The 13719-nt window shown below is 47.0% G+C and overlaps 1 protein-coding gene across 1 annotated transcript in view; it reads right to left on the bottom strand.

The window, feature by feature from the left end:
- ZC3H3 (zinc finger CCCH-type containing 3) overlaps window positions 1–13719 on the bottom strand; it is a 269239-nt gene that overhangs the window by 23542 nt on the left and 231978 nt on the right. Inside the window, exons 10-11 of the mRNA XM_082235559.1 lie at window positions 11094–11263; window positions 500–690 (exon numbers count right to left, since the gene is read on the bottom strand). Of these exons, the coding sequence (XP_082091685.1) occupies window positions 500–690; window positions 11094–11263 (361 nt within the window). The remainder of the gene's footprint in view (window positions 1–499; window positions 691–11093; window positions 11264–13719) is intronic.

Raw genomic sequence — 13719 nt, 5'->3', positions numbered from 1 at the left:
TGGAACGTGTCCAGAGGAGGGCAACCAAAATGGTCCAAGGCCTGGAAACGATGCCTTATGAGGAACGGCTAAGGGAGCTGGGCATGTTTAGCCTGGAGAAGAGGAGGTTAAGGGGTGATATGATAGCCATGTTCAAATATATAAAAGGATGTCACATAGAGGAGGGAGAAAGGTTGTTCTCTGCTGCTCCAGAGAAGCGGACACGGAGCAATGGATCCAAACTACAAGAAAGAAGATTCCACCTAAACATTAGGAAGAACTTCCTGACAGTAAGAGCTGTTCGACAGTGGAATTTGCTGCCAAGGAGTGTGGTGGAGTCTCCTATTTTGGAGGTCTTTAAGCAGAGGCTTGACAACCATATGTCAGGAGTGCTCTGATGGTGTTTCCTGCTTGGCAGGGGGTTGGACTCGATGGCCCTGGTGGTCTATGCCAACTCTAGGATTCTATGATTCTATTCTATGATTCTATGAAAGTTGAGGACCAGAAGCCGTGCTTGTACCTGTGTCTTCCCCACTCCTATCCCTCTCAGGCTTGCGGTCTTCCTCGCTGGGGGATGTGGGGGGCGACTGGAGAGAGATGAAGGAGGGCAGCTTCGTTAGCCTGCTGGTCGGAGAGGGTGTCTCGGGGCTCCAGACGTCTCCCCGCTGCTCTGCCCTCGAAGGCCCGGGCGTTTCTTCAGCTTCCTCTTTCCTAAAGGAGAAAAACAAAGGTCAACGCTCATGCAATGTGTAAAGCTGCCATGTATTTTATTATGTCATTTTATTATTTATGTATGTATGTATATATACACACACACACGGGACGTGGGTGGCGCTTTGGGTTAAACCACAGGGCCTAGGACTTGCCGATCAGAAGGTCAGTGGTTCAAATCGCCGCGACGGGGTGAGATCCCATTGCTCGGTCCCTGCTCCTGCCAACCTAGCAGTTCAAAAGCACGTCAAAAGTGCAAGTAGATAAATAGGTACCGCTCCGGCGGGAAGGTAAACAGCGTTTCCGTGAGCTGCTCTGGTTCGCCAGAAGAGGCTTAGTCATCCTGGCCACATGACCCGGAAGCTGAACGCCGGCTCCCTCGGCCAATAAAGCAAGATGAGCGCCACAACCCCAGAGTCGGCCACGACTGGACCTAATGGTCAGGGGTCCCTTTACCTTTACCTATATATACACACCTCTATCTATCTATCTATCTATCTATCTATCTATCTATCTATCTATCTATCTATCATCTATCTATCTATCACCAACTGTTGGTTGTTTTGTTTACATTTTGAACTTTTTAATGGTTAACTTCTTCTTAAATTAAGAACATGAACAAGACCTGCTGGGTCCCACCTCGTCCAGCCTCCTCTTCTCACAGGGGCCAACCAGATGTCTCAATAGGAAACCAGCAAGCAGGATTCGAACACAAGAGCTCTCTCCCTCCTGTGGTTTCCGGCCACTGGTGTTCAGAGGCATTGCTGCCCCCAATTGTGGAGGCAGGACAAAGCCGTAAAGGCAAGCAGGCACCCATAACCCTCTCCTCTATGAAACTGTCCACTCCTCTTTTAAAACCATCTAGGCTATCACTGCCTCCTGTGGCAGGGAGTTCCACAGGTTAACTCTTTTCTGTGTGAAGCAATTTCTTTTATCTCTCCCGAGTCGTCCAACATTTGGCTTCATTGGATGTCCATGGGTTAGGAGAGAGACAAAAAAAACAAACAAACACCTGTTCTCTTTCCCCACTCTCCATGCCACGCACAGCCTCTGAAAATACCCACATTGGTCCTGAGATCTTGGGGGGGGGGGGAGTCTCTCTTGCCCCCCCCCCTTGGCTCAGAAAAAAGTTTTTTGATTTGAGTTTCTACTGAAATGAGGCTGCATTTTAATGTTGTATTTTAATCTTGTTTTTAAGTTGTATTTTAATCAATTGTTTTTATACCTGGTGTTAGCCACCCTGAGCCCGGTCTTGGCTGGGGAGGGCGGGGTATAAATTAATTAATTAAATAATAATAATAATAATAATAATAATAATAATAATAATAATAATATGCAAGGTTCCTAACTACCTGAAGCAGGGCATTCAGGCTGTGGGACCAAGTCTAGGGGATTCACTCCTGATGGAGATTAGACAAGAACCCTCCTTGCTGAACTTCAGGCTCATAACCAAAGAGTTTATTGTTTCAACAGGCATTTTAAGGAAGTTGCTGCTTTTTGTTTGATAAACTTCTTTTCTTTTATTGCTTCTGTCCTGTATGGTGTATTTATCTGTGCGCCACTAACAGATGCCAGCAATTCAGCGGTACAGAAATGACTTAAGTAAATAAAAAACAGATCATTTTTAATCTATGTTTTATTGTAAAACATGTTACGGAAAATAAATAAAAAATGCTACTGGGAGATACATTGTGATGCTGCAAAGGCCGCCAGAATTAAGCAGGTAAATATTAAAATCACAGTAGGCAGAAGCTGGGAGAAATCTAGGAGCGCGTTGCCCTGGTAAAGACTACAGATCGCCCTAGACCTGAGCGGGGTTCAGAATGTCTCCCCAGCCCAACACATGGAAGACCACACTTTTAGCAAGAGGACTTTCAATTTGCAAAGCACTTCAAAGCCCTATTGGCTTTTGCCTTCTCAACAACCCTGGAGGGGGGGAGGGTTTGCTTTAAAAGTCAGATGGGCTGAATAACAACAACAACAACAACAACAACAACAACAACAACAACAACAACAACAACAACAGAAATCAGCCCACGAAGGAATGGAGCACCCATCTTTGAAAATAAGCTGTGCCCCTTCCCCTGTAAAAAAAAATCACTGCACAACCCACTGAGGAAGATAACAACACAATAACACAATTCAAAACGGTAACAATTGATTGCGCATTTATTCAAAATCCAGTTAAAACTATTTAGTTTAATTCACTCCATGAAACTGACAGACTTGAACCAGCGATAGCCAGCTTTTCAAAGTCTGACAGATGGGATGGGGGTGGGGCTGCCCCCTTTGGGAACCGCTGCTCCAACCACTAAGCCACGCTGCAGCCGTGTGCTTTCACACCTCGTTTCGCAGGCTCCTCACCTAAGTGCTGGCACTTAACAGGTGCCCTCCCCTCTTCCTCCTGCCCAGCCTCTCCCCCCCCCCAAACATTGGCTCAAGGCCTGTCCCATCCCGCAGGCTCTGGTGCCTCTGAGCAAATCCGGCTAATGTGATGTTTTATCATGTTTGACGTCTCTGTTGGCAGGGCTAATAAAGACAGAGGGAGCCTGCTATTTAAAAGCTCCTCTTGTCTGGCGGACGCCCTCCCTCTCCCGGAAAAGGGGGGGGGCTGGAACGCAGCGGCCCCCTCCTCTCAACCCTGATGAACACCCCACCCACCCCCCTGGCATTCTTACCTAAAAATGAGCAAGGAGGTATTTTACACCTCATTGGCACATGGGGACTCAAGCTGGCTGGCATTCCAAGTTTATTCAGTCAGCCTGGATAAGTCTGTGACCCGATGGCATCCACTGCCCTGAGTGCTACCATACAAGGCAGGGCTGGGGGCTTTCAGAGGAGGATTCTCAAGGGACCAATATAGAGAGATGGCCCCCACTTCTCGGTCCACACCCAGCCAGGTTGCTCACTGGGGAGGGAGAGAGGATGGGGCACCCAGGGGACCAGCTGAGCTGCCATGACCCTCTAAACTGATCCTAACTGGCTTTACTCAGGTGTAGGGGACGCGGGTGGCGCTGTGGGTTAAACCACAGAGCCTAGGGCTTGCTGATCAGAAGGTCGGCGGTTCGAATCCCCACGACAGGGTGAGCTCCCGTTTTCCGGTCCCTGCTCCTGCCAACCTAGCAGTTCGAAAGCACCTCAAAGTGCAAGTAGATAAATAGGTACCGCTCCGGCAGGAAGGTAAACAGCGTTTCCGTGCGCTGCTCTGGTTTGCCAGAAGCGGCTTAGTCATGCTAAGGGCACCACAATTCAAGAAGGACACTGACAAACTGGAACGTGTCCAGAGGAGGGCAACCAAAATGGTCAAAGGCCTGGAAACGATGCCTTATGAGGAACGGCTAAGGGAGCTGGGCATGTTTAGCCTGGAGAAGAGGAGGTTAAGGGGTGATATGATAGCCATGTTCAAATATGTAAAAGGATGTCTCATAGAGGAGGGAGAAAGGTTGTTTTCTGCTGCTCCAGAGAAGCGGACACGGAGCAATGGATTCAAACTACAAGAAAGAAGATTCCACCTAAACATTAGGAAGAACTTCCTGACAGTAAGAGCTGTTTGACAGTGGAATTTGCTGCTAAGGAGTGTGGTGGAGTCTCCTCCTTTGGAGGTCTTTAAGCAGAGGCTTGACAACCATATGTCAGGAGTGCTCTGGTGGTGTTTCCTGCTTGGCAGGGGGTTGGACTCGATGGCCCTTGTGGTCTCTTCCAACTCTGATTCTATGATTCTATGCTGGCCACATGACCCGGAAGCTGTACACCGGCTCCCTCGGCCAATAAAGAGAAATGAGCGCAGCAAACCCCAGAGTCGGCCACGACTGGACCTAATGGTCAGGGTCCCTTTACCTTTAAGGACAGGGCTACCTAGCGGTCAGTTTGTTGGACTAGGACCTAGGAGACCAGGCTTCAAATGCTTACTTGGCCGTGAAGAAACACATTGTTTTGAGTTTGCTCTCGGCCGAAGCCACCTTGCAGGGGCTTTGTGAGGATGAAATGAGGAGGGGGAAAGAGGGGGTTAAACATATGCCTCCTTCAGCTCCTTAGAGGGAGGAAAAGTGAGGTGCAAATGGAAGAAATGAATGAATAAGGCCAATGAGCTGAACGGGGATCGACTCCCCAAACACACACACATTAAGAAGAGGACTGGACTTGTGCAATTTGTGCAACCTTGCACTCTGCTCTCTCTCCTCAAGAGGAAGGAACGCAACTTGCAAGTTGCTCTGGGTAGCTTTGGGCAAGATAAGGTGACTAACAAATTTAATAAATAACAACAATAACAAATGAGCAGCTGCTTCGTTATCACTGCACAACAAACAGAACGCTCCTTATTCCCATTTCACAGGAACTGACCAGGGCATACTGGTGCACGTTCAAACACTGCGATTCTGTGGGGCCAGAACAGATGGCGTTAACTGGTGAGCAGGGTCAATGCTAAGCCACAGCTGGGCTGGGTCAATGCAGGAACCCCCAGACTCAATGTCCTTTTTGGCACTGGGGGAAGTTGGCCTACACTGGTTAATGTTGCTGGTTAGTGTTGGTGCTGACCTTTAAAGCCCTAAACGGCCTCGGTCCAGTATATCTGAAGGAGCGTCTCCACCTCCACCCGGACACTGAGGTCCAGCTCTGAGGGCCTTCCGGCCGTTCCCTCACTGCGAGAGGCCAAGTTACAGGGAACCAGGCAGAGGGCCTTCTTGGTGGTGGCGCCCACCCTGTGGAACGCCCTCCCATCAGATGTCAAAGAGAAAAATAACTACCTGACATTCAGAAGACATCTGAAGGCAGCCCTGTTCAGGGAAGTTTTTAATATGTGACATTTTAGTGTATTTTTCATCTTTGTTGGAAGCCACCCAGAGTGACTGGGGAAACCCAGCCAGATGGGTGGGGTACAAATAATAAAATTATTATTATTATTATTATTATTATTATTATTATTATTATTAATGGAGGCAGGAAAAAGGGTAATAATGCAGGGGAGAAACTGCAGCTGCCAGGTGTCTCCCAGCACAGTTTAACTATGGAACTCCCTGCCACAAGAGGCAGTGAAGGATCACTTGGATGGCTTCGGAAGAGGACTGGGGGAGTGGGCTCTCAAGGGCCACTAGCCAGGATGGCTCTGCTCTGCCTCTAGAGTCAGAGGCAAAAATGCTGCTGAATGCTAGTTTCTGGAAACCACAGGCAGGGACAGCTCAGGTCTTGTGTTCGAATCCTGAGTGCAGGTTTCCCACAGGCATCTCATTGGCCACTGAGAGCCCAGGATGCTCTGTTAGAGCTTTGAAAGAAAGGTCTCCTTCTAAGACAAGGTGTTGACAAAGCAGATCAAGCAAAGGTTATCCAGAAGGGCGAGAGAATGATGACCTTTCCTTAATTTTTCCATTAAAAGAAATGCCTCGAACTGCAGACATTTAAAAGCAAATAAAACCATAAAAAAGAGAAGAGGCAAACCCCAGACAAATGGATCAAATGCACAACGTCCGAAGTCAGCCTGCATTGCAAGGGGTCGGACTGGATTCCGACTCTACAATTCTGTGATTCTGCAAGTGCGAAAAATACTTTACGTTCCGTAAGCAGTTAAGGAGAGGAACAAGCCTGCGTCCCGCCACTTTTATAGCAAAAGCAGGGCTGGTGTCCCCACTCCAGTCGCTTGCCCAGAGGTAGCTCTTGGGCAGAACTGCACAGGGTGGGGCGGAAGAAGATTGGAAGAAATTCAAGGATTATCTTGGGAAATATTACAAAATTAGTGAATGTTAGATTGATGTTGGATAGAATCTAAGTGGTTATCAGCTGTAATGATTAAGATAATGGGGGGGGGAGAAAGAAAGGTGTAAAATTAAGTGAAAATCAAGGGTGAGGATTTGCTGAATGAATAATTTGAATTGGAATACAAAAAGGGGAGGTATGAGGAGGTCCGAGAAATAAGTTAAAAGAAAACAAGTGAATGAAATTATATGTGTTGTTAATTTTTGTATTTTTGCTTTTTGTCTTTTTTGTATAATCTTTGAAAAGTTAATAAATATATTTATTAAAAAAAAAGAAGAACTGCACAGGGTGGAAGGGTGACGAAGGAAGAGTGTGCTCTCCGCACTCATCTCTCATGCTCATTTTGGAAAAGGGGTGTGTGCTGCACGCTCGATGCGCAACCACGCCTCAAATAATCCACCTGCCACTCTGCCCATACCCCGCACCCAGTTTCACTGTGCTTTGCGTCCGGGACCGTGGGTCGGGCAGCAGAGACGTCAGAGGTGCCACGGAGAGAGTCGACTGCCCACACCTGTTTCTATCACAAATAATAATAATAATAGTAATAGGTGATGGAAAACTACCTGACATTCAGAAAACATCTTAAGGCGGCCCTATTCAGGGAAGCTTTTAATGTATGATATTTTAATGTTTTTTTGGTTTCTGTGGAAGCCGCCCAGAGTGGCTGGGGAAACCCAGCCAGATGGGCGGGGTACAAATAATAAATTATTATTATTATTATTATTATTATAATAATAATTTATTATTTATACCCCACCCATCTGTCTGAGTTACCCCAGCCACTCTGGGCGGCTTCCAATTGAGTATTAAAAACAATACAGCCTTAAATATTAAAAACTTCCCTAAAGAGGGCTGCCTTCAGATGTCTTTTAAAAATAGGATAGCTGCTTATTTCCTTCACATCTGAAGGGAGGGTGTTCCACAGGGCGTGTGCCACTACCAAGAAGGCCCTCTGTGCAAGGAGACAGCATCAGAGGAACACTGACCTTTTTTCTTTGCAGGTGACAGGGACATGTTCCCTGGTTTTGCAATCGCAAGGGGGCAGGACAGGAAGTGGGAATTACCGTAATTTTTGCACCATAACACTCACTTTTTTCCTCCTAGAAAGTGAGGGGAAATGTCTGTGTGTGTTATGGAGGGAATGCCTACGGGTGGCATGCCTACGGATTTTCCTTCTCTAAAAACTACGTGCGTGTTATGGTCGGGTGCGTGTTATAGAGCGAAAAATACGGTACCGAAGGAGGAAGCGGGAGGAAGCGTTTAAGGACCAGCGGCAACTGGGGATGGCATTCTTGGGTGCTTGGCACAGAGCTAGAGAGGAGAAGCAAAAGTGGCTGCTTTCTGGACCTTTTACCTCCAAGGAGCGATATGCCAAGCCTTTAGCAACCGCTGCAATGAGGTTTTGGGTGTGCGTAGCAGAGGGTGGGGCTGCAGATTGGGTTCTTGCATAAGTGCAAGTCTGAGGCGCTGAGACCCCTGCAAAAGGAAAATACCCAGATACGAGGCTGGAAGCGTTTGATGCAGAAGGAATGGCAGAGAGGCTCCTGCCAGAACGGCTACGGACAGAATTAGCTACCTTTTCTATTCTGGGACTATATAAATATATCTGCTCTGTTCTGTAATGCGGAGGTGGGTCTCATTCGCAGCCCTGGGGTGGAGGAGGCGGGGGCACGACACAATGCGGTCATGAGGCACAGGACACCGGCTCAATGGGGCAGGCTTCAGGGACACAGGCAAGTGGCGTGACTTGCAAGCTGCAAAGCATTTGCTTAGTTCGCTCCCTTGTTTCTGCAAGTTCTGAGTTGCCTCAAATGCAGCTGCTGTAGAAAGATGAGCTATACACAATGAAATCAAATAAAAAACTCAAGCCTTTAACCTGTTGATGATCCAGAACACTTATTTGTTGACGTAAATTATATCAGCTGATGAAATAATTTTTGGATGATTAAATTACCTGTTGTTTGACCAAATAAATCAATTACATTTTAACCAAATTTACTTATTGGAAAAACCTTGATATTGGTGCCTCCTAAGAGATACAAAAAGAAGTGTGTTTCAGTCAACTATATAATGAGAAGATGCCATTCCTCACTAGAAGGAAAGGTCACAGATTAAGAACTCATATTTCAGTCCCTGTTGCCGGTACAGAATCAAAAGCAACTGATAAAAATTAGTTCATGTACCCTTAGCCCCATCAATTGCCACTTATGCCCATAGATCAATCAACTACACACTTGGTTGATTAATCTGATTTACCAAATGAAAGCTTCAAGCCATATTTCTAAACTGATTTTCTTAAGGCACCTATATATTGTAACTTTGCTGTTATTTTTATCAATTATAATTTAGTAATGATTTATTGTAATTTATTGTTACAAAGTAGAAAAAGATAGAGATGTTGGTTATGAGTTTGAAATGTAACAGGGAAAATAAGAATTGCATACTAAGAGATTAGACTGGAAAATTTTCAGATAGGGCAAATGGAAGTCAAAAAAACTGAGTAAGATGTAAAAGTATGTTTAATTATTGTTGAAAATGGTATGTTAAAAAAATATCTATCATCTATCTATCTATCTATCTATCTATCTATCTATCATCATCTATCTATCTATCGTCTATCTATCTATCTATCTATCTATCTATCTATCTATCTATCTATCATCTATCTATCTATCACTGGTGCCTACAATTCTGAGCAGAAGGACATGCAGGGCTCCAGAATCAGCAAATGTGATCTCTGCTCTCAAAAACGGACTGGAAGTGTGCATTAGGCAGGTTCGCCTTTGAACGCAACCTGAATTCCATCTCCTTCCCATCCCTCGCTGTGAGCAGGTGGAGGAACCGGGATGCACGGCTAAGCCGGGGTTGCCTTGCCCACCCTGGCCAACGCAGAGTTAAAAGTGCCTCTGCTCCCAGAGTTAAGGGTGCACAGCTGGGAAGGAGGGAGCCTGCAGTGGCGTTATGACAATGAGATGATCAATAGGCCCCCAAGGGCACCTGGGACAATGACCTTTAAGGAGGCGCTCTCTGCGTTTATGCTGATGCCTGCTGACGCGTTCAAGTCTCCGGCACAGCCGTAAAGGTGCTGTGTCCTTCGGCGTCTGCCACTGTGCAAGGGCCTCGCTGTGCCAGGATGACACCCTCTCGTCTCCTTGTGCTGTTCCACAGACTCTACACTGGTGTTGCCTACAGAGTGGCAGCTAGAGAAACAGGGAGCAGAGAAGGGGGGAGAAGGGGCAAAGCTAATTGCAGGGGGAGGAGAACTGTGTCCTGCATGCTAGGTTTTGCAAAGAAGGAAGGAAGGAAGGAAGGAAGGAAGGAAGGAAGGAAGGGGCATAATCTCCTTCATCAGGTCTGAGCAGATCATAGAATCATAGAATCCTAGAGTTGGAAGAGACCACAAGGGCCATCGAGTCCAACCCCCTGCCAAGCAGGAAACACCATCAGAGCACTCCTGACATATGGTTGTCAAGCCTCTGCTTAAAGACCTCCAAAGCAGGAGACTCCACCACACTCCTTGGCAGCAAATTCCACTGTCAAACAGCTCTTACTGTCAGGAAGTTCTTCCTAATGTTTAGGTGGAATCTTCTTTCTTGTAGTTTGAATCCATTGCTCCGTGTCCGCTTCTCTGGAGCAGCAGAAAACAACCTTTCTCCCTCCTCTATGTGACATCCTTTTCTATATTTGAACATGGCTATCATATCACCCCTTAACCTCCTCTTCTCCAGGCTAAACATGCCCAGCTCCCTTAGATACAGCACTATGCTACATTGCAATCATATACCACCTTTCCCCCTCTCTAAAGTGACGTGCATGGTTTTCTACCCCTCCTCATTTAATCCTCACAACAGCCCAATGAGGTATGCTAGGGTGAGAAGCAGTGATTGGGCGAAGTTCACATCTAGCGAGCTTCATGGATGGCTGAGGGGGGATTTGAATTCCAGTCTCCCAGGTCAGAGTCTGACACTCTGCTGGCACTCCTAATAATAATAATAATAATAATAATAATTATTATTATTATTATTATTATTATTATTATTACTACTATTTATACCCTGCCCTCCCTGGCCAGAGCCGGGCTCAGGGTGGCTAACACCGATAAAATCACAGTAAAAACATAATGGGAAAAAAGGGGGGGACCAATTTAAAATACAGGTTAAAATGCAATTTAAAATGCAGCCTCGTTTTAAAGTAGCCAATAGATCAAGACCATAAGGGGAGGGAAACATAAGGGTCAGACTGAGTCCAAACCAAAGGCCAGGAGGAACAGCTCTGTCTTGCAGGCCCTGCGGAAAGATATCAAGTCCCGCAGGGCCCTGGTCTCTTGTGACAGAGCGTTCCACCAAGTTGGGGCCAGTACTGAAAAGGCCCTGGCCCTAGTTGAGACCAATCTAACCTCCTTGAGGCTTGGGACCTCCAAAGTGCTGTCCTTTGTGGACCTTAAGGTCCTCCGCGGGGCACACCAGGAAAGGCAGTCCCGTAGGTGCGTGGGTCCTAGGCCGCATATGAGCTGAGCTGAACAGCCAGGAAATTAAGGGGGGGGTGAGAGGTGTCTCTTCAGCAGCTTCTTCAAGAACGGAAGGCATCCTGTAAGAGGTAAGAGGCTTGTAACCAGGAGAGAGGGTGGCAGTTCTCAGACCGTTGGGCCTTCTTACCTCGACGTCTGCTTGGGCGCTGAGCATGCCTGCTGGAAGGAGGTGTCTGTAGAACTGGGCTGCCTGGCCAAGTGTTTCCTCTGTGGGTGCTGCAGTTTGCACTGGGATCCCTTGGGGCAGACTCCATGCTTGGAGAAGTCCGGACACACCAGAGTGTGCTTCTTCTTGCACTGAAAAGCAAAGCAAAGAGTTGGCGTCAACTGTGCAGGCTGGCAAAGGAGCAAGAGGCTCTGGCATCTGAAGACATGCTCAGCTATTTGGCTCGCTGGGTATACAAGCCGCTGACGGAGCAGCTTTTTGATTAAAGCTACAGTGGTGCCCCGCAAGACGAATGCCTTGCAAGACGGAAAACCCACTAGACGAAAGGGTTTTCCGTTTTTGAGCTGCTTCGCAAGACGATTTTCCCTATGGGCTTGCTTCGCAAGACGAAAGCGTCTTGCAAGTGTTCCGATTTTTTTTCGCTCCCCCCCTTTTTCCAAGCCGCTAATAGCTTTTTAGCCGCTAATCCACTAATCCTTTAATAGCCGCTAAGCCTTTAATAGCCTAATCCGCTAAGCCGCTAATAGGGTTGCTTCGCAAGACGAAAAAACCGCTAGACGAAGAGACTCGCGGAACAGATTAATTTCGTCTTGCGAGGCACCACTGTACTATACACTGGTCCCATCACCTCCTGGCAAATAGAAGGGGAAGAAATGGAGGCAGTGAGAGATTGTACTTTCTTGGGCTCCATGATCACTGCAGATGGTGACAGCAGCCATGAAATTAAAAGACGCCTGCTTCTTGGGAGAAAAGCAATGACAAACCTTGACAGCATCTTAAAAAATAGAGACATCACCTTGCCACCAAAGGTCCGTATAGTTCAAGCTATGGTTTTCCCAGTAGTGATGTATGGAAGTGAAAGCTGGACTATAATAAAGAAGGCTGATCGCCGAAGAATTGATGCTTTTGAGTTATGGTGCTGGAGGAGACTCTTGAGAGTCCCATAGACTGCAAAAAGATCAAACCTCTCCATTCTGAAGGAAATCAGCCCTGAGTGCTCACTGGAAGGACAGATCCTGAAGCTGAGGCTCCAATACTTTGGCCACCTGATGAGAAGAGAAGACTCCCTGGAAAAGACCCTGATGTTGGGAAAGATGGAGGGCACAAGGAGAAGGAGACAACAGAGGACAAGATGGTTGGACAGTGTTCTCGAAGCTACCAGCATGAGTTTGACCAAACTGCAGGAGGCAGTGGAAGACAGAAGTGCCTGGCGTGCTCTGGTCCAGGGGGTCACAAAGAGGCGAACACGACTAAACGACTAAACAACAACTATACACTTTGGAAACTGTTTTGCACCCATTGTTGGTAGTCTTACTATCCGCCCCAGAAGTCTTCAGTATGGGACCGGCTGCAAACCAAGGGAATTAACAAAATCCTCCAGCACTTTCAACAAATCTACAGAGGTGCAGGAAATGAAGGTCGCAAACATGTGTAATGTGTGCAGAGGAGACACAATTGAGGCTGCTTTAGTGTAAAATATTATGAGGCACTCAACTGCACACTTCAGAACAACCCACAAGGCAAGAATGGCTTCAGAAAACACGGTACATTGCAAAAATGTCTCTACTTACAGAAATTGGAAAATTAAAGGATGGGAGACAAAGGGAGGAGCATTTTGAAAGTTCATGGTTCCCCTTCACTAGTTATACAAAGCAAAGATTTAATTTTGTTTTAGTCAGTGTGTATTCACTAGCAAAACAGCAAGGAAAGTTGTGATAGAATATTGATATTTCACAAATAGCTGCAAAAGGTAAAGGACCCCTAGATGGTTAAGTCCAGTCAAATTCGACTATGGGGTGAGGCGCTCATCTTGCTTTCAGGCCGAGGGAGCTGGCGTTTGTCCACAGACAGCTTTCCGGGTCATGTGGCCAGCAGGACTAAACTGCTTCTGTTGCAACGGAACACAGTGACAGAAACAAGAGTGCATGGAAATGCCGTTTACCTTCCCACCATGGCGGTAGCTATTTATCTACTTGCACTGGTGTGCTGTCAAACTGCTAGGTTGGCAGGAGCTGGGACAGAGCAACGGGAGCTCACCACAGTTGCAGATTTGAACTGCCAACCTTCTGATCGGCAAGCCCAAGAGGCTCAGTGGTTTAGACCACAGCGCCACCACATCCTTATGCTCCATAGTTTAACTATGCTCTGCATGTATAAGCGCTTTCTTCTATCTGTCCTGCATCTTCTCACCTTTGGCGTCACTGGATGTGCGATGCTGAGTTGAAATGCCCAAGCACATATACAGACCTGAGCATGAGAGTGAGCATGAATTCAGGCGTGGGGTGGGCACACCACCTGCCTTCGCGAAGTCACCTTAACTGGACAGCCGCCCAGCTAAGCGTTGGTGTAAACTGTATATGCAATCCATGACGGCACGGCCTCCTTCTTTTTTCTTCTTTTTCAGGCTTGTATTTCATTCCGTGACCTGAGCTGACCGAACTGCTCCCACCCAAAATAGCTGCAGCCAGAACCTCTCTGAGCAGCTTCCCTTGACTGCTTTGCTCTGAGAAGGCTTGTCAAGTGGGTGCCAACGGCCCCCTGGTCGTCACCAGGCAAAGACAAACGCCTTGACATTTCATTGCGACTG

Source organism: Podarcis vaucheri (genome assembly GCF_965113315.1).
Source record: "Podarcis vaucheri genome assembly, chromosome: 8".
Classification (NCBI taxonomy): Eukaryota; Metazoa; Chordata; class Lepidosauria; order Squamata; family Lacertidae; genus Podarcis; species Podarcis vaucheri.
Note: the sequence above shows the minus strand (reverse complement) of the source record. Positions and strands in the feature narration are given on the sequence as shown.